Source organism: Stenella coeruleoalba (genome assembly GCF_951394435.1).
Source record: "Stenella coeruleoalba genome assembly, chromosome: 16".
Lineage (NCBI taxonomy): Eukaryota > Metazoa > Chordata > Mammalia > Artiodactyla > Delphinidae > Stenella > Stenella coeruleoalba.
Window position 1 is genome coordinate 16665260 of NC_137162.1, and position 20207 is coordinate 16685466.

A 20207-nucleotide genomic window follows, 5' to 3' on the forward strand; every position below is an offset into this window, starting at 1 on the left:
CAGGGCTGGGGACTCTGCTTTCAGCCTTCACGATGGTTCTACAGACCTTCAATGCTGTGCTTATCCCATGCGGCAGAATCATTTATGCCCTCCTCTGTCTCCCCAGCTAGACGGCGAGGTTGGGCAAGCAGGGATGGTGTCTTAAACCTATTTTTAATTTCCCATGCCTGACAGAGGGCTGCACGTAGTAGAGACTTCATGACACTTGAAGTGCCCTGGTTGATCACCTAGAGTGCCTGCTTCCCAGAGCAGACGTTTCCTTGCCTAAAGAACCTCTGTTCTTCGAATCTGCTCTCGTCAGCATGATGATGCTGAAAGGTTTACATGGACTCCAGTGAAGTTAGCTACAAAAAGGTTTCCTGGTTAACCCTAAATCTAATTATCTATCAGAAATCTTCTTTCCCAGAAGCCTTCTGACAAATGTGTATATTACATTTCACTTTCTTCATGAATATGGGCCTATTTAAAGTGATTCTTGCTTTCCATTATTTGGAACAAGATTTGGGGGGAAGAGAAATCTATTTTGAGTATTTGAGAGAGACCTGATATACACTTCTGAATTTCATATGTGAGAGGATGTAACCTTGTCAGTACTATAAGAAAAGTAGCCCTTTGGTTACTTTTTAAGATCAGACCAAATCCTAGAGATAAATCAATAGCTTGATTTAACAAAAATTTATAGAATGCTACTATGTAGAGAGCCTTGACCAAAGCACCGTAGTAGAGTCAAAGGTGAATGAAACCTGGTCCCTGCCCTCCAGGGGCTGACTTAATGAATATCTCTGGAGAATTCTATCATCTCTTGTTATCATGATTCCAAACCTAGGATGTTATTGGGAAACTGAAACTCAGCTGTCCAAGTCAAGTGACAAAGCCAAGAACCTAATACAAGTCTGTCTGACTCCAAAATCCATCTTCTTTCTAATTTATCCTCTTTCCAATGTACCTAGGAAAGGAAAAAGTTCTCCATGGATACAGGATCAAGGCTTGTTGAAAGTCAGAGATCTAAGGGTTGGGGCCAAGGACAGATATGGAGATCAGAGAAGACTCCTTGAAGGTGATGAGATTTAACTGGAGCTTGAGAGATGGGGCAATCTCTTTCTTTGGTTTATACATTTTGAATATAACACTGATATCTAGTTCAGGAGGGCAGTTGAGTGTAACCCTTTCTTGTCTGGTGGATGTAACTCACCTGGGCCTCAGGAGAATGCATGGCCAGACTCACCTGTTTCTGTAACACCCCAGCCGGAGATGTGACACTCAGTCCCAGGGGGAAAGGGACCATCAGGCAAACATACAGTTTTCACATATTTGGATTCCAGAGCACAGTGACCGTCCACTGGCTTTAGCTTGAGCAAAGCTAGGTAGAGAAAGGGGAAATGGGCAGTGACATCCTCTCTGTCAAAGAAGCATCAGCTTCAACTTGATTGGAAGGTGGACCTAGCAAAGCCCCATTCCCAATACCTAAAAGAACTCTCCCTTGGTCATTTCATTCTTTTAACTTTCAATTCGGAGGAGTAATAACACTTCAGGCTGAGTTTTAAATTACTTCTAATCCTTTTTTTAAAAAACAGGCTTTAAGGGGGAAAAAACGATATTGAGGAAGCAGAAAGAATGAGAGGTCTGTGAATGGAGAGATAGGGGACAGAACTAAGCAGGAGGCAGATCGAGTACGTCATTGCCTACCAGGTGCCAGGTGTGCATGGGGATACATGAACATCACGTCACTTAGCACACAGGAAGTGGAGACTGTACATCAGTGTGCCCGTTTTACAGCAGAGGGAATTGAAGCTCAGCCAGCTGTTAATTCAAGGCTGAGCTCTCGCCACAACGCAATGTTCCTAGCATCTCTTCCCCTCAATTTAAGAACTTGTGCACATTTATCTGCAACGCTAACACAGACCTTGAAGAACTAAAAAACTCTGGAATAAATGCTCTACCTTACAGGGTCTATGAGGGACCAAGAAGGCAAGAGCACCTTCTAGAACCAGACCTCAGCTTTCCGTCAGTAGAGAAACCCACCCAGGGCAAGACCCATGGGAAAGCCACGATAGAGGAGACTTGCCAATGTCGTTGTAGGGAATGTCATCTCTTTCGTTATAGTGGCTGTACTTGAGTATCTTCTCCACCCCAAAGCTCTGCTCGTGGAATTCTGTCTTCTTCAGGTCCTGGTCCCCTAGCACCACTTTTAGATATTTGGCTTTTAAGCTACAAGGGAAAGTAAGATGATCAGGAACTAGCCCTGGAATTTGAGAGCCTGGAGCCACACCCTGGCTCTGCTCCTGGTCAGCTGTGTGACCTTTGACAGATAAGCTGACCTGCTCACACCTCAGCATCCCCATCTGTAATCACGGTCTTGCTAAAGAACTCTCCTGCTCGTCTTTAAGTAGCTAGTTCTGAGGCTTGCATGTCATAACACATGTAATGCACGTGGTGAGCATTGTACACATGGGAGCTCTCTTCTATCTGGTTGTAAGGAAACATCCTTTTGCCCTTGGAGCAAGATCCGACCCCCAGGTCCTGCCACAGTTGCCAAGATGCTGCTCAGATGGGGAGAGAAGAACACCCCTGGAGACTGCAGCCACCCTAACCTCTGCTCCCAGCAGGCACCTACTCGGTGCAGTGGGCGGCAGTCAGCACCCAGCAGGGGTGGATCAACGTCCCCCCACAGAAATGGCCCTGGGGCATGGAGATGGTCAGTCGCAACGAGGTCTGCAGGGACGCCTGCCATGGGTGCTTGCCCGCTGTGCTCTTGAAGCCGCCGTAGATCCTCTTGACCGTCCTGTCTGCTATCTCAGTCCTCCCGCATGAGTCAAACTCGGGAAGTTTGGTCAGGGGCTCTGCGTGGGCAACATCTGTGAAGCACAAGAAAAATAAAGCACACTTCTCACCCTCCCTACAGATCCTCAGAAGGACCTTGTCAGAGGCATGGCTCTGCATCCGGAAGCTTAACTAGTGTCCAGAGCTAAGAGACTATACTGGTGCATATAGGATAGGCACGTGTGCAGTTAGCATTTGTGGAATACATTGATTAATACAAAGCGAGTCTATAGGATTAATGATGAAGATGTTGCTTTTTCCTTCTTATTCTGACATGTAGACAGACATATAAAAAATGTTTATCACTTATACGTGGAATCTAAAAAATACAACAGATTAGTGAATGTGACAAAAAAAAGAAGCAGACTCACAGATAGAGAACAAATTAGTGGTTAACAGTGGGGAGACAGAAGGAGGGAGGGGCAAGACAGGGGTAGGGATTAAGAGGTATGAACTATCAGGTATAAAATAAGCTACAAGGATATATTGTACAACGGGGGAATATAGCCAATATTTTATAACTATAAATGTAGTACAACCTTTAAAAATTGTGAGTCACTGTAGTGTACACCTATAACTTACATAATATTGTACAGCAAATATACTTCAATAAAAAATGTGTGTATAGATATATAAATCCATCTCTGGGTATGTATTTAACTATTTGTTAATGCACACATATATTCTGGAGGCTTTTTTGGTGCCTAGGGGAAGATATTCAGATGAAATAGAGCGGGGGAGAGAAGACATTTGCACACATAACTGTCATGCAAAGGGGAGAGCAGCAAGTGTTGCATGGATGGTGCCCAATCTATTCCATGCAGTTTGTAAGAAGGGAGAGGTAATATTTCACTTGGTAAATCTTGGAGGACTTCCTGGAGGAGTGGTTACTTGGGTTGATTCTCAAAGAATGGTTGGATATGAACAAGAGCGGGTATGGGACACAGTATTACAGACAGAGGTGACCATAAGAGCAAAGGCACAGAAATGAAACTGTCCAGGGAAGTAATTCCATTGAGCAGAGGGAGGGTGCATCGCTTCAGACGTGGGTGGAGAGGTGGGCTAAGGCAGCAAGGCAGGAAGACTGTGAGGCTGGAATTCAGTCCATGCTGTGTCCCGAGAGGCTGTGGAGACCCAGCCACCGTTTGATCACCACTGTACACTGAAGGCCTGGCATAGCGCCTGGCACCCAGCAAGCAATCGTTCAACATTTGCTGAGTGCACTGACTGGGAGTCGGGAAGCCTGAGTCTACAAATGTATCCAAGTCTGCTCGACCTCCCGAGAGGGGAGCAGAGGATTGGGCAGTTGGGTTGCCACTGGGATGGCAAATGGTAAAGCAGGAGTTGTGGAAGGACAGGGGTAGGACAGAGAGGGAGTTCCAGGAACATCTTTCTATGGCTCTGCAACCTCCCCACTACCCGGGCCTCCAGACAGCCACAGGCTTACCTAGAGCTGAGCAGGAGGGGACATCACAGTACTCCCATTTCAACTTTGCATTGTTTAATTTAAAGAAACACCAGGGCTTTTTGTCTCCATCTGGGTTTCTAAAATTAAAAATAAAAACCAAAGTAAGCCGGAGTCAAGCCTTGGTGAACTCGCTGGACCTCATTAAAAGTCCTTTGAGTAAGAGAGCACCAAGCTCTTGCATCCCCCTGGGACCACATTCCATTCCATTCCTCCAACAGGTTAGCAAACCTTGACATACTAGGGTGGTTATAGTTTGGGGGCCAAATCTTAACTTCCAGAGGAGAATCTCAGTAACCAGGGAGTAGTTCACGAGCTTCGTGCCAGATCCACGGGACATATTACACTGTTTGTAGGAAAATAAATGAGATCCCTGTTGAAGACCCTTCTTTGTCAGGAAAGTGAAATAACTACACAAACATGGTGAGAGTAGGGCTCCGCTGCCCGAGCCTTCAAGTTCTGTGCGTGGGAATTCTCTGAGAGCCGCTGCTGGGGGTCACCCTGAAGAGTCCCGTGGAGGGGGCAGCTCAAGGTAAGTGAAAGTAGAAGGAAACTTGTGTCTTGTGTCTTGTGCTAGGGAAATCCTCTTGCTTAATGGAACCAGTTTAAAGCCATACAAAAACTCTCTGTTTCTATATGCAGACCATGCATGTCCTTGGCCTTGGTTAGACAATGAGCTGTGGAAGGAAGCCAACAGGATGGTCAGGAAGACGGGGAAGAAGGTACCAGTCATCACCAGGGATAGAAATGGCATTATTCTTATTTGGGAAAACCTGCACATCCTTGTGTCAGAGACCGTCATGCTAACCAAACATTCCATTTTCCATTTATCCCCTTGAAGTTCCATTTATCCCTTGAAGTTATGTGAGACTATATGACTATTTCTGGCCAATGAAACATGTGTGGTAAGATGATGTGTCACTTCTAGGCTGAGGTAGTAAAAATCTCACGCTCCATGTTCCAGTCTCTCCTTCCCCTTCCTGTGTATTTGAGTAACTAAGTGAAGCTAAGAATACCCCCTACCTCCACACCCAACCTACATGACACGCGTAGCATTAATGGGAAATTAACATTGATGTGTTCAAGCCACTGGGATTTGGGGGTTGTTCATTACAGCAGCATAACCTAACCTAGCCTGAGTTGGAAAATCTTCCTAGAGGGAAAGCTGATGAGTTTCAGTGTTCCGTTCCAACATTTCGAAGCTGGCCCAGGAGAACTAGGAGCAGAGGGGAGGGACAAACAGATCCTTCCATTGACAAGTGGCCAAGGCGGAGGACAGGGAGGATGGTAAGCTTTACCTGCAGAAGTTGTGCTCCCCAATCCCATGGGCCTCAGCGTCCTCCATGAACATGTTGTAATTCTCCTTCAAGAGGAGGTGGGAGTTCCAGTAAAGGCACGAGTGCTGGTTGATTGTCTTACTCACTTTCCCTCGGTAAGAGTAGCCATCGCCAACATAGCAGTCATCAGAACCTTGGAGAGAGCAGTTGGGACTGTGAGAACTGAGACCAGCTGGTGTGCCGTGCCTGGAAAGGACTTGGCAGGTGTATCGGGGGTGAGAGGATTGGGCCTGAATACTGATCACCCTGAGGTTTCACTACGAGTTCCCAGAAACAAGGTGGTTTGAACGCTCCACATTCAACCCAGCTTAAAAACAAGGAATATCATGGGGGTGGGGGTGAGAGCTGAGTTCTTTAATTTGGGCTCAAACAAGAACCAGTGGTCGGTAGGTTGAGGCCCAAGGATACCCAGGAGTGTTTGACTTGCCCGCACTATATCCCAGTTTATGACTTCCTCTACATGGAGCCAGACATACCCTACGCCCTTAGGTTGGAAGGCCGAGGCAATAGCAGAGCTTGGGAATTGACTTGAACCCTGTTCTGGCAACAAAATGCAAACAGATAAAGGAGTCCAGAGGCCTCACATGTGTCCCTGAGTTTCTGATGAAGTGGTGCTATAGACCCATACCTATTTCACAGAGTTTCCCCTTGAACTGGTCAGGACAGGTGCAGGTGAACTTGGATCTCCGCCTATGCCGGGAGCAGGTGCCGCCATTTTGGCAGGGATTTGGCCTGCATGCAGGAACCGCTGTGAACACAGGAAGTGGGTCCAGGAAGGCTCTTTAGAAGGAGTTGCAGCTACATCTGAGCTGATGAGGAGGTATTGGTGGCACTTTTCTGGTGTCCATCCTTTCACAAAAATGGGTCACCAAAGGGGAAAGAGAGACCCACTGACATGCAAGAAAACATACAGACAGACCTTAAGAACATAAGCAAACATGGATGAAGCAATATGATGGAGGCCAGCAAAAAAGAGTCGATGGGTCGCTCATTAAGGAAAAACAAGGTGCATAGACTGAGCAGGAATTTGGGGGCCAGTCTGAGCTAGGTTGAAACTTAGCTCTGCCTCTTGACAGCTGAGTGACCATAAGCAAGTTAGCTAACCTCTCTGAACTTCAATTTCTTCACCTGTAAAACTGTTTCTTGTAGTGTTTTGGGGACAATGTGAGAGAGAATGTAAATCTCCTGGGACAATGCCTGACTCATAGCAGTGAATAAATATACATGGCCCATTCTAGGAAAAGACCAGGGCTTACTTCCTAGATTAAATGAGTTTTAAGATGATTATTTTTTGTTGGGAAGAGACACAGACAAGTCAATTCTCACTGGACTTTCCAGAGGTAATGAATCTTAAAAAGTCCTGGTTAAAAGGGCCATCTTGGATGCCACCAAAACATTGGATGTATCTGGACTTCCACACAGGAGGATATTGACATCCCAGGCACAAGCCACAGTAGAGAGAGCTTAGCATAGAAGAGGCCTCCAGCACTTACCTCTGGAGCAGTCTTCACCCCTGTAAGGGTGTTTACAGGCACAGCGGTAGTAAGGAGAACTCTGAGTAATGAGACAGTCTCCTCGGCCACATGAGTTGTTCTTGCATTTGTTTTGCACTGTAGGAGATCAATAGAGAAGTAGGGACAAAGTACAGGACATTATTTGGGGCACATTTTACTTTGAGAGGTACCTGTACAGTACAATGTTTGGGAGGGGAGTGCGGGGGCGTGGGGAGAGGTGGTGTTGGTGACTGATAGAGCATGTGCCCCCTGTCCATGGTTCTGAAACATCATGCTACCCACCTAGACAAGGCTTCTCTCTTATCCTTGGGTCGTGGATGATTGCTTCCCAGTTCCTTATGAGTTTCTAGGGCTCATAGTCTTTATTATGCTATTTTTATAAACACCTTGATAATTTTTACACCTTCAGAAAAGTGGAGCTGCAATTTGAGTTTCTCCATTGTATAGCTGATTTTATATTCCATTTACAATTTTGTCATTCTTCCAAGAAGTTGAGGGATAAACCCAGTAACTATGTTTGGGCCTGATATCCCAAACCATCCTGAAAATTTTATTGAAAGATTTTGTAGGATTGAAAATGGTAGGAATAACTGAAGAGGGCACAGAGAAAACAAGTCAACCATAAAACCCTCACTTCCTCCCTCACCCCACTTAGATGGTTGCTAGATGTGACAGAATCCAGGTTCTCTCTAGGGGTGCAATTAGCCTGTAAGAATTCTATTCCCAATACCTTATTACATAGCCTCATGTTATGCCCACAAGAGGTCACTAAGAGTGGACACACCTTTTTTCAGAGTCTCCACGAGTGAGGATGGCAGGAAGAGAGAGCATGGGGCTGGGAGTCAGGCACCAGGTCTGTAATTTCTGCTCTTCTCTTAATTAGCTGTGTAACCACGAGCAAGTCCCCTGTACACTCTGGGCTCCCTTTCTCTAACAAGGTTGAGCCTTATGTGCCCTGAGAGCCTTCCTGCTCTTGTATATGAACAACATTTCTCTGCTGAAGTTGGTCTAAACACTCTTGGTCAGAACCCAGCTATTATCTCCTCTTACCCTCAATCTTCTCATCTGTGGAATGGACATACTAGTCCTATCTAACATGTAAGGGTGAGGACTCAGTGAGATGCTGCCTGTGACCATGCTGAGGAATCTATTATGCATAACATAATATGTGTGATTGTCAGCCTTTTCACGGGACTACTGAACCCTTCTTTACCCCCTAGAATTGGAGGAGAAACTGCTTCTTGTTCAACATGGAGGGAAGATTGGATCCAGTGAAGGTCCACTCACCATTCTGACACCTGTTTCCAGAGAAAGGGGCTGGACAGCTGCAGGTGAATGTGGCCCCGCTGATGAGGCAGTCCCCACCATGTGCACAGGGGTTGGACAGGCATGGATCTAAAACACGTGGGCGGAAGTCAATGTTGCAATGAACAGCAGGCAAGAAGCCCCCTGTCTGCACTGAATTTCCATCTCCTGCCCCAAATGAGAGAGGAACTGCCTAGCCAGTGATTGGGGAAAGGGGGAAACATGCATTGACCTTAAAGAGCCGGGAAAACTGCCATGACAAGACCAGAGGGAGGAATTCAGGTTAGTAAGAGGAGAGGCAAGAAGGAATCGTGACTGTCTCCCTCAGCCTGGCTTTGGATGGGGCCTTTCTCGTTGAGTAACTCCCCTTTCCCGTCATCAGTGTCTCTCTCCTCCCAGGCTCGCTGGGAGTGCCACGGGGTCTGTCTCTGATGCCGAAGGCATTTCACAAGCCTGAAGACCTCCCCTACTCCCAGTGCCCAGGGGTGGAGGTCAGGAGTGGGGAACGAAATCCCACCCCTAATGAAACACAAGCTTTCTGAACATCAGGAAAGAAGACCAAAGGCAAGAGGGGGACAGAAGAATTGACGGCGAGGAGGAAATGACCCAGTGGCCTTCATCTTTCTTCAACTACTTGTTCAGTTAGATTTTGTCATATTTCATCTGTGCCTTTGGCTTTTCATGGTTGTCTGAATGGATCTTCCCTTGGGGAATTCTTTATCCTTCTGTTCACACACATTGTTCTTTGGTTCAGGAACTAGGATCCCTGGGCCTGGCTCTTGTTTTGATGGTCCCTTCTGATGTTCCCCTGATGCCCCGTATCTTGGCCCTGCCTTCCAGGCCACTTCGCAGTTACACAGCTTTTATTCCAGCTGCTAAGTGCTTTCCATTACTTCTACTGATTTAGTCACATGGCTTTGCTTAGGCCCAGCTTCTCATTTTCCTTTCTGTCTCAAGAAGCCACAAAAACAAAAACAAACGTGGCCGAAGCACACACGTGTGAGCGCGTGTGCACACACACACACACACACAACTGTGCAAATCTTCTGAAGAGTGAAAAGAGAAAAAAAAAAAACAGCACAGCACAATGGCAAATTTGTGAATGCTACAGTTTGAAGCCTAATGCTAAGACAGACTCTTCTGCATAATTAGGACTACCTGTCATGAAAGCTCTGGGGATGATTTTGAACATGACTCTAACCCACAGTGTCGGGAGAGCTAGATGATGATGCATAACTTGCTGAGTGACCTTGGCTAAGTCAGCTCCTCTCTTGGCCTCACTTGCTTCACCTGTCATTTGAAAGTGGGAGAGATGGTCTCTAAGAACCTCCCCAGTATTCATAGTATGTAATTCTAACTGAATAAAAGCCAGTCTAAATAATTTTGTAATACCTATTTTATGATGCTGGTCAGAGAGTAAGAGAAGAGAGAGCCCTTGCATGTGGTCACACATAAACTCCCCTCCAGGTGCGCTGCTCTCCTCCCAGGAGGGCCCCCCCAAACAGCTCTGGTACCTACCGTCCTCCGCGTAGTACCAGTCAGGATTCTCGGGATGGCCTAGAGCACTGCTGGCATTCCCCTCCTGGTCGTAATACTCTTGGCTGTACTCATAGTGGTCGAGAGTCCAATCTACAGATGTGGGAACAGGACAGAAGCAACCCTAGTCATCAGACCTAAAGAAGTCACCATTTTATTTCACTGAAAACCCCCTTTCCCAAAGATTTCTAGGTCCTGAAGGAGGGTTCATGTGTCTTTCCAGCTCCTGACGCTGACGGGGCAGATGGAAGGGGTCGGGCACCGTGAGTTTTCATTTGAGGGGGCTGTCATGACCCAGTGAGCCAGCGCTGGCATTTGGCAGGGTCAAGAGCACGTGATTGGAAATGGCTTTTCACTAGCCGTGACCTTGGACAAGCCAACTGTATCCTCCGTGCCTCAGTTTTCTCACCTGTAAAGAGCAGGAAGATGACTGGGGCGCAGGGAGTCTCCAAGGTCCTGTATGAGATCTGCCCAGGGTCAGATCCAGTGGCACTTGGGTGCCTTGTTGGGTGGTTCTGTGAATGAAGTTTCTCAGTGGGACTTTATCAGTCACCTTAGCTGAATAAAGTCAAAGAAACTTGTCACTTTTCTTTCAGCTTCAGCATCAAACTACTCCCGAGTTATTTACATAGAATCATCGTAACTGTTAATATTTACTGAGTCTTTACTACGTACCAGGCTCTGGACTAAGCATTTTACATGAACCACCCCATTCCATTCTCATAAAAATCTAGATGTATTATTATCTCTACTTTAAGCTTAGAAACCTGAGGCTCAAAGAGGTTAAGTAACTTGTCCAAGGTCACATAGCTAATAAATGACAGCATAGGAACTAAGGCAGTTTATCTCCATATATCCCTTAAATTGCACTCTCTCAACTGCTTCAGCGGGCCTCTCATACTGCCTCAGATAATTCAGTTACCCTTGGGAAAGGGGTCCTATCATTCCCGTTGCATATGCAGCCTGCTAATTAGGGATTGTCCAAGGGCAGCCTTGAGAAGGTTCACGGATCTTGCCTACTGAAAGAAAGGGCAGTATATGGCGTTGCCCTTGGTTGTAAACCTTACACTAGACCAATCCACTAGGAAGAGCAGGTGTGTGTAAGCCTGGACTCAAGCTCTTTGTTGTCTGGGGCCTTGGAAGATGCTGATCGCTCTGTGGCTGAAGGAGAGGAGTTTGGGATTTGAAGAAGGTTGGGTTGACTTTGCTCTCTCCAGCTGGCAGGAGTATGGCAAGTCAGCAAGTTGAAGCTGTAAGGAAGCTGTCCAGAGATGCATATGTTAATGAGGCAGGAGCAAATGCAGATAGCCGACTTGAAAAGGCGCTCCCACGGAGCCACAGCAATGGCCCGGAGGATGGGACCTTACCTACGCCCGATTATCAACCACATTATCTTATTCGTCTCTCAGTCATTCCCTTATAGTCTTTATCTCTTTGGCTTTTGAAAAATCGACTTTTGCACAATGGCTGTTTTATATTTCCCATTAAAATGGAACTATCTTTTTATTTCCTTTTTGAATACGCCAACTCTGGTTCCTTGCCAAAGTTTCACCTCATTTATCACAGTGTCAAGTCAAGACTCCCTTTGCCTCCTCATTATTTCTCCCGAGCTGCTTTTCCCCACTATGAAAATGCTCTCAGAGGAGGCCACCTTTCCAGGCATGAGGATCTAGGTTGAAGATAAGGCCATTGTCTTCCTGGAGCAAAAAAAGTTTCTTTCCATCTAGCATGATAAAGCAGAGAAAGGGTGAGAAAGTAAGGGGAAGAAAATGTTTTTCTGAGTTTGACATGAAAGATTTCAAACTGACATTTGGAAGAGACAATGAGTTTGGTAATGAGATGATTGCCCCATTTCTTTCTTTCTTTTTTCTTTGGAGAATTGATTTTTGTTTTTCCAACAGGTGTTTATAGATAAGCGCCTTTGAATCGCTCCTGTAATTTCTCCCATCACTCCCACAAGTCGAGGGTCAGACTGGATAATCTTGGTTAGACCGTTAAGAATCATTTCTTTTGCAGATATTTGGAAATGAGGGAAGGTTTTTCATAAAGATGGAATGGTATGATTTTTCCAGGTGACAGAGGATGGATGAAATGTCTGTTGGAGGGTTTTGATTTGAATCCAGCCCTATTTACAAGGTCTGCTCACCTCTCAGTGAAGCTAAGGAGGGAATAAAACACATAGACTTTGAGTTACATTCCTGCCAAGAGAGGCATTCTCCAGGGTGCTATTCTCCAGGGTCCAGGGCCCTTGGTTGAGGTGGGATAGAAGCAGCAGAGGCTCAGTGGCCCCAGATTGCCAGAAGCCATCAGTTGGAAGACTGTGCAAGGGAAGGCCAAGATCCTTGACATTTGGGGTGGGTTGCGATATGTTTTGAAAATGCTTTTTAGAAGAGTCACCTGGGAGGGTTTCTCTACCTCCAAACTTAAAGCTTGTTTTGTCTTTTCTATTCTATTGGTAGTTCATCCCGTTGCCTATGTAAGAAACATGTATTGTGCACCTACAGTGGGACAAGTATTATGCCAGGTGCAGGAAGGCTTTGGGAACAATGGAGAATTATACAAAAAAGAGTGGGATGTGGCCTCCAGTCAAAGGAACCTCGAATCCGGGGTGGATGGGGGAAGAAAGCCAGCCAAGGAAGGAGATGAAAGGGTAGTGAAGAGGCAGGGGAGCTGGATGTGGCCAAGTCTAGCTGACAGCCTCAAGTTCCACATTGGTACTCCAGTGTGGTATGAGCCAATCTGATGAAATAAAAGAGACCTGATTCTTCACCTCTCCCTGTGGCCATGCTTATTGCAATGTGCCTTTGCAGCTCGTCTCACCAAAAGATGAAGTCACAAATCAATAAAATTAGAAATGAAAAAGGAGAAGTTACAACAGACACCACAGAATTACAAAGCATGCTAAGAGACTACTACAAGCAGCTCTATGCCAATAAAATGGACAACCTGGAAGAAATGGACAAATTCTTAGAAAAGTATAACCTTCCAAGACTGAACCAGGAAGAAATAGAAAATACAAACAGACCAACCAATCACAAGTAATGAAATTGAAACTGTGATTAAAAATCTTCCAACAAACAAAAGTCCAGGACCAGATGGCTTCACAGGTGAATTCTATCAAACATTTAAAGAGCTAACACCCATCCTTCTCAAACTCTTCCCAAAAATTGCAGAGGAAGGAACACTCCCAAACTCATTCTATGAGGTCACCATCAGCCTGATACCAAAACCAGACAAAGATATTACAAAAAAAGAAAATTACAGACCAATATCACTGATGAATATAGATGCAAAAATCCTCAACAAAATACTAGTAAACAGAATCCAACAACACATTAAAAGGCTCATACACCATGGTCAAGTGGGATTTATCCCAGGGATGCAAGGATTCTTCAATATATGCAAATCAATCAATGTGATACACCATATTAACAAATTAAAGAATAAAAACCATATGATCATCTCAATAGATGCAGAAAAAGCTTTTGACAAAATTCAACACCCATTTATGATAAAAACTTTCCAGAAAATGGGCATAGAGGGAACCTACATCAACATAATAAAGGCCATATATGAGAAACCCACAGCCAACATCATTCTCAATGGGGAAAAACTGAAAGCATTTCCTCTAAGATCAGGAACAAGACAAGGATGTCCACTCTTGCCACTATTATTTAACATAGTTTTGGAAGTTCTAGCCATGGCAATCAGAGAAGAAAAAGAAATACAAATTGGAAAAGAAGAAGTAAAATTGTCACTGTGTGCAGATGACATGATACTATACATAGAGAATCCTAAAGATACTACCAGAAAACTACTAGAGCTAATCAATAATTTGGTAAAGTGGCAGGATACAAAATTAATGCACAGAAATCTCTTGCATTCCTATACACTAATGATAAAAAATCTGAAAGAGAAATTAAGGAAACACACCCATTTACCATTGCAACAAAAAGAATAAAATACCTAGGAATAAACCTACCTAGGGAGACAAAAGACCTGTATACAGAAAACTATAAGACACTGACGAAAGAAATTAAAGATGATACCAACAGATGGAGAGATATACCATGTTCTTGGATTGGAAGAATCAAGATTGTGAAAATGACTATACTACCCAAAGCAATCTACAGATTCAATGCAATCCCTATCAAATTACCAATGGCATTTTTTCACAGAACTAGAACAAAAAATCTTAAAATTTGTATGGAGACACAAAAGACCCCAAATAGCCAAAGCAATCTTGAGGGAAAAAAGTGGAGCTGGAGGAGTCAGACTCCCTGACTTCAGACTATACTACAAAGCTACAGTAATCAAGACAATATGGTACTGGCACAAAAACAGAAATATAGATCAACAGAACAGGATAGAAAACCCAGAGATAAACCCACGCACTTATGGTCAACTAATCTATGACAAAGGAGGCAAGGATATACAATGGAGAAAAGACAGTCTCTTCAATAAGTGGTGCTGGGAAAACTGGACAGCTACATTTAAAAGAATGAAATTAGAACACTCCTTAACACCATACACAAAAATAAACTCAAAATGGATTAGAGACCTAAATGTAAGACCGGACACTATAAAACTCTTACAGGAAAATATAGGAAGAACACTCTTTGACATAAATCACAGCAAGAACTTTTTTGATCCACCTCCTAGAGTAATGGAAATAGAAACAAAAATAAACAAATGGGACCTAATGAAACGTAAAACCTTTTGCAAAGCAAAGGAAACTACAAACGACGAAAAGACAACCCTCAGAATGGGAGAAAATATTTGCAAACAAATCAATGGACAAAGGCTTAATCTCCAAAATATATAAACAGTTCATGCAGCTCAATATTATAAAAACAAACAACCCAATCCAAAAATTGGCAGAAGACCTAAATAGACATTTCTCCAACGAAGATATACAGAGTGCCAACAAACACATGAAAGAATGCTCAACAGCACTAATCATTAGAGAAATGCAAATCAAAACTACAATGAGATATCATCTCACACCAGTCAGAATGGCCATCATCAAAAAATCTACAAACAGTAAATGCTGGAGAGGGTGTGGAGAAAAGGGAACCCTCTTGCACTGTTGGTAGGAATGTAAATTGATACAGCCACTATGGAGAACGGTATGGAGGTTCCTTAAAAAACTAAAAATAGGCCTTCCCTGGTGACGCAGTGGTTGAGAGTCCGCCTGCCGATGCAGGGGACACGGGTTCGTGCCCCGGTCTGGGAAGATCCCACATGCCGCGGAGCCTGGACCTGGGAGCCATAGCCGCTGACCTGCATGTCTGGAGCCTGTGCTCCGCAATGGGAGAGGCCACAACAGTGAGAGACTCGCGTACCACAAAAAAAAAAAAAAAAAAAAAAAACTAAAAATAGAATTACCATATGACCCATCAATCCCACTACTGGGCATATACCCAGAGAAAACCATAATTCAAAAAGACACATGCACCCCAGTGTTCATTACAGCACTATTTACAATAGCCAGGTCATGGAAGCAGCGTAAATGCCCATCGACAGACGAATGGATAAAGAAGAGGTGGTACATATATGCAATGGAATATTACTCAGCCATAAAAAGGAACGAAATTGGGTCATTTGTAGAGACGTGGATGGATCTAGAGACTGTCATACAGAGTGAAGTAACTCAGAAAGAGAAAAACAAATATCATATATTAACGCATATATATGGAATGTAGAAAAATGATACAGATGAACTGGTTTGCAGGGCAGAAGTTGAGACACAGATGTGGAAAACAAACATATGGACACCAAGGGGGGAAAGTGGCGTGGGGGATGGTGGTGGTGGGATGAATTGGGAGATTGGGATTGACATATATACACTGATGTGTATAAAATAGATAGCTAATAAGAACGTGCTGTATAAAAAATAAAATTCAAAAAAGGAAAAAGATGGAGTCAGTTTCTCCATCCCTAGGGTCTGGGCTGGCCTTGGGACTTGCTTTGCCAATAGCTTCTAGTGGAAGCATTGTGTACCAGCTCCAAGCTTCTCTTTCTCTCTCTCATGGACCCCTGTGACTGCCGTGTGAACAGGTTTGGGCTCTTCTAAGTAGGATAATGGAACATGTGAGGCAGCCCTAGGCCCCAGCCAAGGTCTCAAACATGTAAGAAAGCCCAGCTAATCTCCCAGCTGACTACAGACACATGAGGAAGCCCAGCCAAGATCAGCTGACCCTGCCTAGGCTAGAAGAACTGCCCAGCTGAACCCAGTCTAAATTGTCAACCAACACAGTTTACTGCACACATGGGTCCACTTACATGTGGATTTTTTTTTCAGTAGATACATACGCACATGCACTGTAAATGTATTTTCTCTTCCTTATGACTTTCTTACTAACATGTTCTTTTCTCTGGCTTACTTGTAAGAATACAGTATATAATACATATAACATACAAAATTGTGTTGATCGACTGTTTATATTATCAGTAAGGCTTCCAGCCAACAGTACACTCTTAGTAGTTAAGCTTGCAGGGAGTCAAAATGGATTTTTGACTACATGGGGAGGTCAGGACCCCCAACCCTTGAATTGTTCAAGAGTCAACCATATCATGTAGTAATAACACATGAACACACATGGCTTAATATTGAGCTGCTGGTGGGATACGAATTTTAGATACTAGAATTCCTCAGTGGCCCAGGTGGTTGCAGAATTTTAGGTTTCACGGCTGGATCTCAGAGGGCACATCTCTTGAGTTTTGTATTTAACTTGGTCTATCTGATTTCTTTCCTTCAACTAGACAGTTGGTTTCTTAAGAGAAAGGGCCATGTCCATTCCTCTTTCTACCCCACAGTGCCCAGCACAGAGCCCTATATGCTGTGAATATATGTGTTGGACACATCAACCTTTCCCTCTATGGCCAAGCCTCCCTTCCTTCTGATTGGCTGGCACACAGTGGGCACATAGCTCTGCCAGTGAAGATGGTGTCTGCCTGGTGCAGAGTAAACAGGGAATTCAGGGAAAAAAACTATTTGAGATTTGGGTCATAGATATTTAGTGAAGAAAATGTCTGATGAGCTCAATAGGAGGATAGAAATTTGTCCAAGGGTTTTCCTGGGGACACAGGGACTGCATGCAGCCTGACATGAAATTTGGTTCCATTGGTAGATTTTTAAAAAGGTTTCCAGGTTCCAATACAGATTACTTGAGATTTTCTCTAGGCTATAGAGAAGGAGAAAGCTTTGCAGGATGAACGGGGGAGCTGTCAGAAGCATTTCATATCAGGTATAAAAAGAAACCCTTGTGGATTTGTCTAATTATAAGAGTCTGTTTTTAGAATTTATCAGGAAGAATGGTAAAGAATATCCCGAGTTAACTCAAATATTCCAAATAATAGGTTATTATGTACTGAGTATTTTCTATGTATTGGTGACTATACAAAATAAACGTGGTTGCACACAACCTTATTTAACTTTAAAAAAACCTCTATAGCATAGGTATTATTATTCCCATTTTACAGAAAAGGAAAAACTAAGGCAGAAGGAGATGGTATCAGAAGCCAGGTCTACCTAAGTCCAAGTCTGGTTTGCTAGTTTATGAGCCCTGGAGCCTCTTGTGGGTTTGTGTTTCCGGAAACTCCATGGGTTTTGGCTTCCAGGAAGTAACACCATTGGGAAATCTCTTTTGTCACATCCTCCATGTCCCTCAACCAGGATTATCGTGGTCCATACATGGGGTCTCTCGGAAAAACTCAAGAGTTCCTGGGATGGGGTTTTGCAGCTGCTTGGGTTAAAGAGCTTGCCAGATGTGTGGAACAGAATAAAAATCCCTGGAATGCCGTCCCTGTTGGCACCATCCATCACTGTGGCACAGACGGTTCCTCCGAGGGCCTCCCTCAAACCCCAACCCTGTCAGCCTGCATTTGATGCTTCCATTCTGGTTGACAGGACAAGCCCAGCAGAGACCCTTGCTGGCAGGCGTCAGGACAGCTGATGGATGGGCTCAGCCTGTGTTGCTGGGCAGAATCTAGCTGGCTTTGAAGAGGCATTTCTGCAGGCCTGTGGGCTGTCATGTCACCTGCTTTGGGGAGATGGGCAGAGTCTGTGTTGTTTGATGGTCACCTCCTCTGCCACCCGTTGGGGACTGTGGCCCAGGCCCATCTGCTCCAGCCAGGCCCTCACCATGTACTGTCTCCAGCAAGACCAACTCCAGTAGCAGCTTGCCCGTGGACTTGAGCACAGCATTTCCCTGGCCACACTGTTGTCAAAGCCGGCAGGGAATCTGACAAATTCCATCAAAGTACAACCCTCAGGTGAAATTAAATCAGACGCGAACAGGGCTGTTTTTAGAACCTAACCTGCTCTTTGCAGAAAGACCCAGCCACTACATCTCACCCTGTTCCACAGCCAGAGGCTGACAGAACACCTCGAGATGGACTCGGGGGCATGCATGTGGCCTGTCCCAGGATCCCTTCATCTACTTAACCGAACTATCAGAAGCCCTTGGCAGGGTTCTTATAAAGCCCAGAATCTCAGTATGTTAAATCCCACATTTTCTACTCCTTACTAAGTGGCTTTTCAGCCTGTGCTCGAATACCGCCAGTGATGGAGAACTCACTACCACTCAAGAGCCCAAAAGTCCATTCAGATTTTTTGACAACTATAATGATGAGGAAGTTCTTCCTGTTTGCAGATCAAATCTGACCCTAAATTTTCCAATCTATTTGATTAAAGCTGAAGGCCTTATGGACACAAAGAATGTATCCACTCCCTTTTCTGTGAGGTCTGTTCAGTAGGGCCACTGCATACATTTGTTCGTGTTGTTCACTGCACAATCCAGGGTGTCATAAACTCATAGTCATTGTAGATGTCTTTTGCAACTTTCTGGCAGGTGGCAGTAAAGTTTCTTGAGGTAAATACTCCTGTTAACTCCCACAAAGCCCACCTCGTGGACTACGGGTGGGGCTGCTTTTCTTTCTTTTTTTTTTTTTTTTTTGCGGTACGCGGGCCTCTCACTGTTGTGGCCTTTCCCGTTGCGGAGCGCAGGCTCCGGACGCGCAGGCTCAGCGGCCATGGCTCACGGGCCCAGCCGCTCTGCGGCATGTGGGATCTTCCCAGACCGGGGCACGAACCCGTGACCCCTGCATCGGCAGGCGGACTCTCAACCACTGCGCCACCAGGGAAGCCCGGGGCTGCTTTTCAAACACTTGAAGAGGGTGAGGTCCCTTGAGTGTTAGATGTCCTGTTTCTTCCTCTGTGCAAGCCCATAGTTCCGAAGCTCTGTCTCGTGGGCACCCAGACCAAAGCAGCCCCTTCAGTGGTGCCTGAGAAGTTCGCGCTGAAGGCTGGGGAGGGGGCATCTCTTCCCATCTCTTGGCCTTGGACCCACCCTGGATTCCAAGTGTGCTGCTGGTCTGGCCAGCTGGGGGAGCCCCCTGAAATATGATTCTTCCAAGCAATTGAATTATATGTTGTTGAATTCAACACTCTCCTTTGCTTTGGGGAAAGACACAGATCCTTTCCCAGTCCCCACACCACGCTCATGTACATTTCTATCCAATTCCACAAACATTCCCTGAGCGTGCAGGGCAGGACAAGTTCCAAGCATCGCTTGCCTTGAGCCGGCACAAATCTGTCTGTCCATCCAGGTCTTTGCTGCCAGAGAATATTGACTGTCAAGCTGAATTTGACCCAGTTATCACCTTCTTTGCTCCGAAGAGACCCTTGATCCAATGTTTAGACGCGACTGTGATCTCCATGTGCCTGGCTCTTGTCCTCTGTGGGTGACCAACGCAGGTCGTTACCAGTGGGGGATGTGTCCTCTGCCCCAGTGAAATAATCAGTGGAGTTTTCTCCCTTGGGCCTCAGAGCAGCAGAGGGAGACTCAGACCCAGAGACAGAGACCGAGAGATGGACGATGTGGCAGGAAGGAGCAGCTCTGCTCAGCCCAGGCCCGTCTGAGGGCACCAGGCAGAGGAAGCGGGGCAGTTGAGAGGTGGCAGGTGTGTCTGTGAGAGAAGAGCCTGTGTGAAAGAACATTGAGGAGACACACCGGGTGGAGGGGCAACCCAGTGGGGGTGCTGGTGAGAGGCCATCAGCAGCGGTGGGCCAGCCGGGGGCTGCCTGTACAGCACCACCCTCTCAGCACAGAGGGGCTGGCTCCCCACCGAAGTGGGTAGAGAGAGTGGGGTAGCACCGGGCTGGCCTTCCTGGAGCCATTGTTCAAGACACCCTCACTTTGCCTTGGCCTTTTGGTCTCATTTCAG

At 45.4% G+C, this 20207-nt stretch overlaps 1 protein-coding gene across 1 annotated transcript in view; it reads right to left on the reverse strand.

The window, feature by feature from the left end:
• Positions 1 to 20207, reverse strand: part of HABP2 (hyaluronan binding protein 2) — a gene marked incomplete at both ends in the record, with an annotated part of 35925 nt that overhangs the window by 2670 nt on the left and 13048 nt on the right. Inside the window, 9 exons of the mRNA XM_079900121.1 lie at positions 1226 to 1360; positions 2066 to 2208; positions 2615 to 2855; positions 4268 to 4365; positions 5584 to 5755; positions 6251 to 6370; positions 7116 to 7232; positions 8424 to 8531; positions 9960 to 10070. Coding sequence (XP_079756247.1) covers positions 1226 to 1360; positions 2066 to 2208; positions 2615 to 2855; positions 4268 to 4365; positions 5584 to 5755; positions 6251 to 6370; positions 7116 to 7232; positions 8424 to 8531; positions 9960 to 10070 — 1245 coding nt within the window. The remainder of the gene's footprint in view (positions 1 to 1225; positions 1361 to 2065; positions 2209 to 2614; positions 2856 to 4267; positions 4366 to 5583; positions 5756 to 6250; positions 6371 to 7115; positions 7233 to 8423; positions 8532 to 9959; positions 10071 to 20207) is intronic.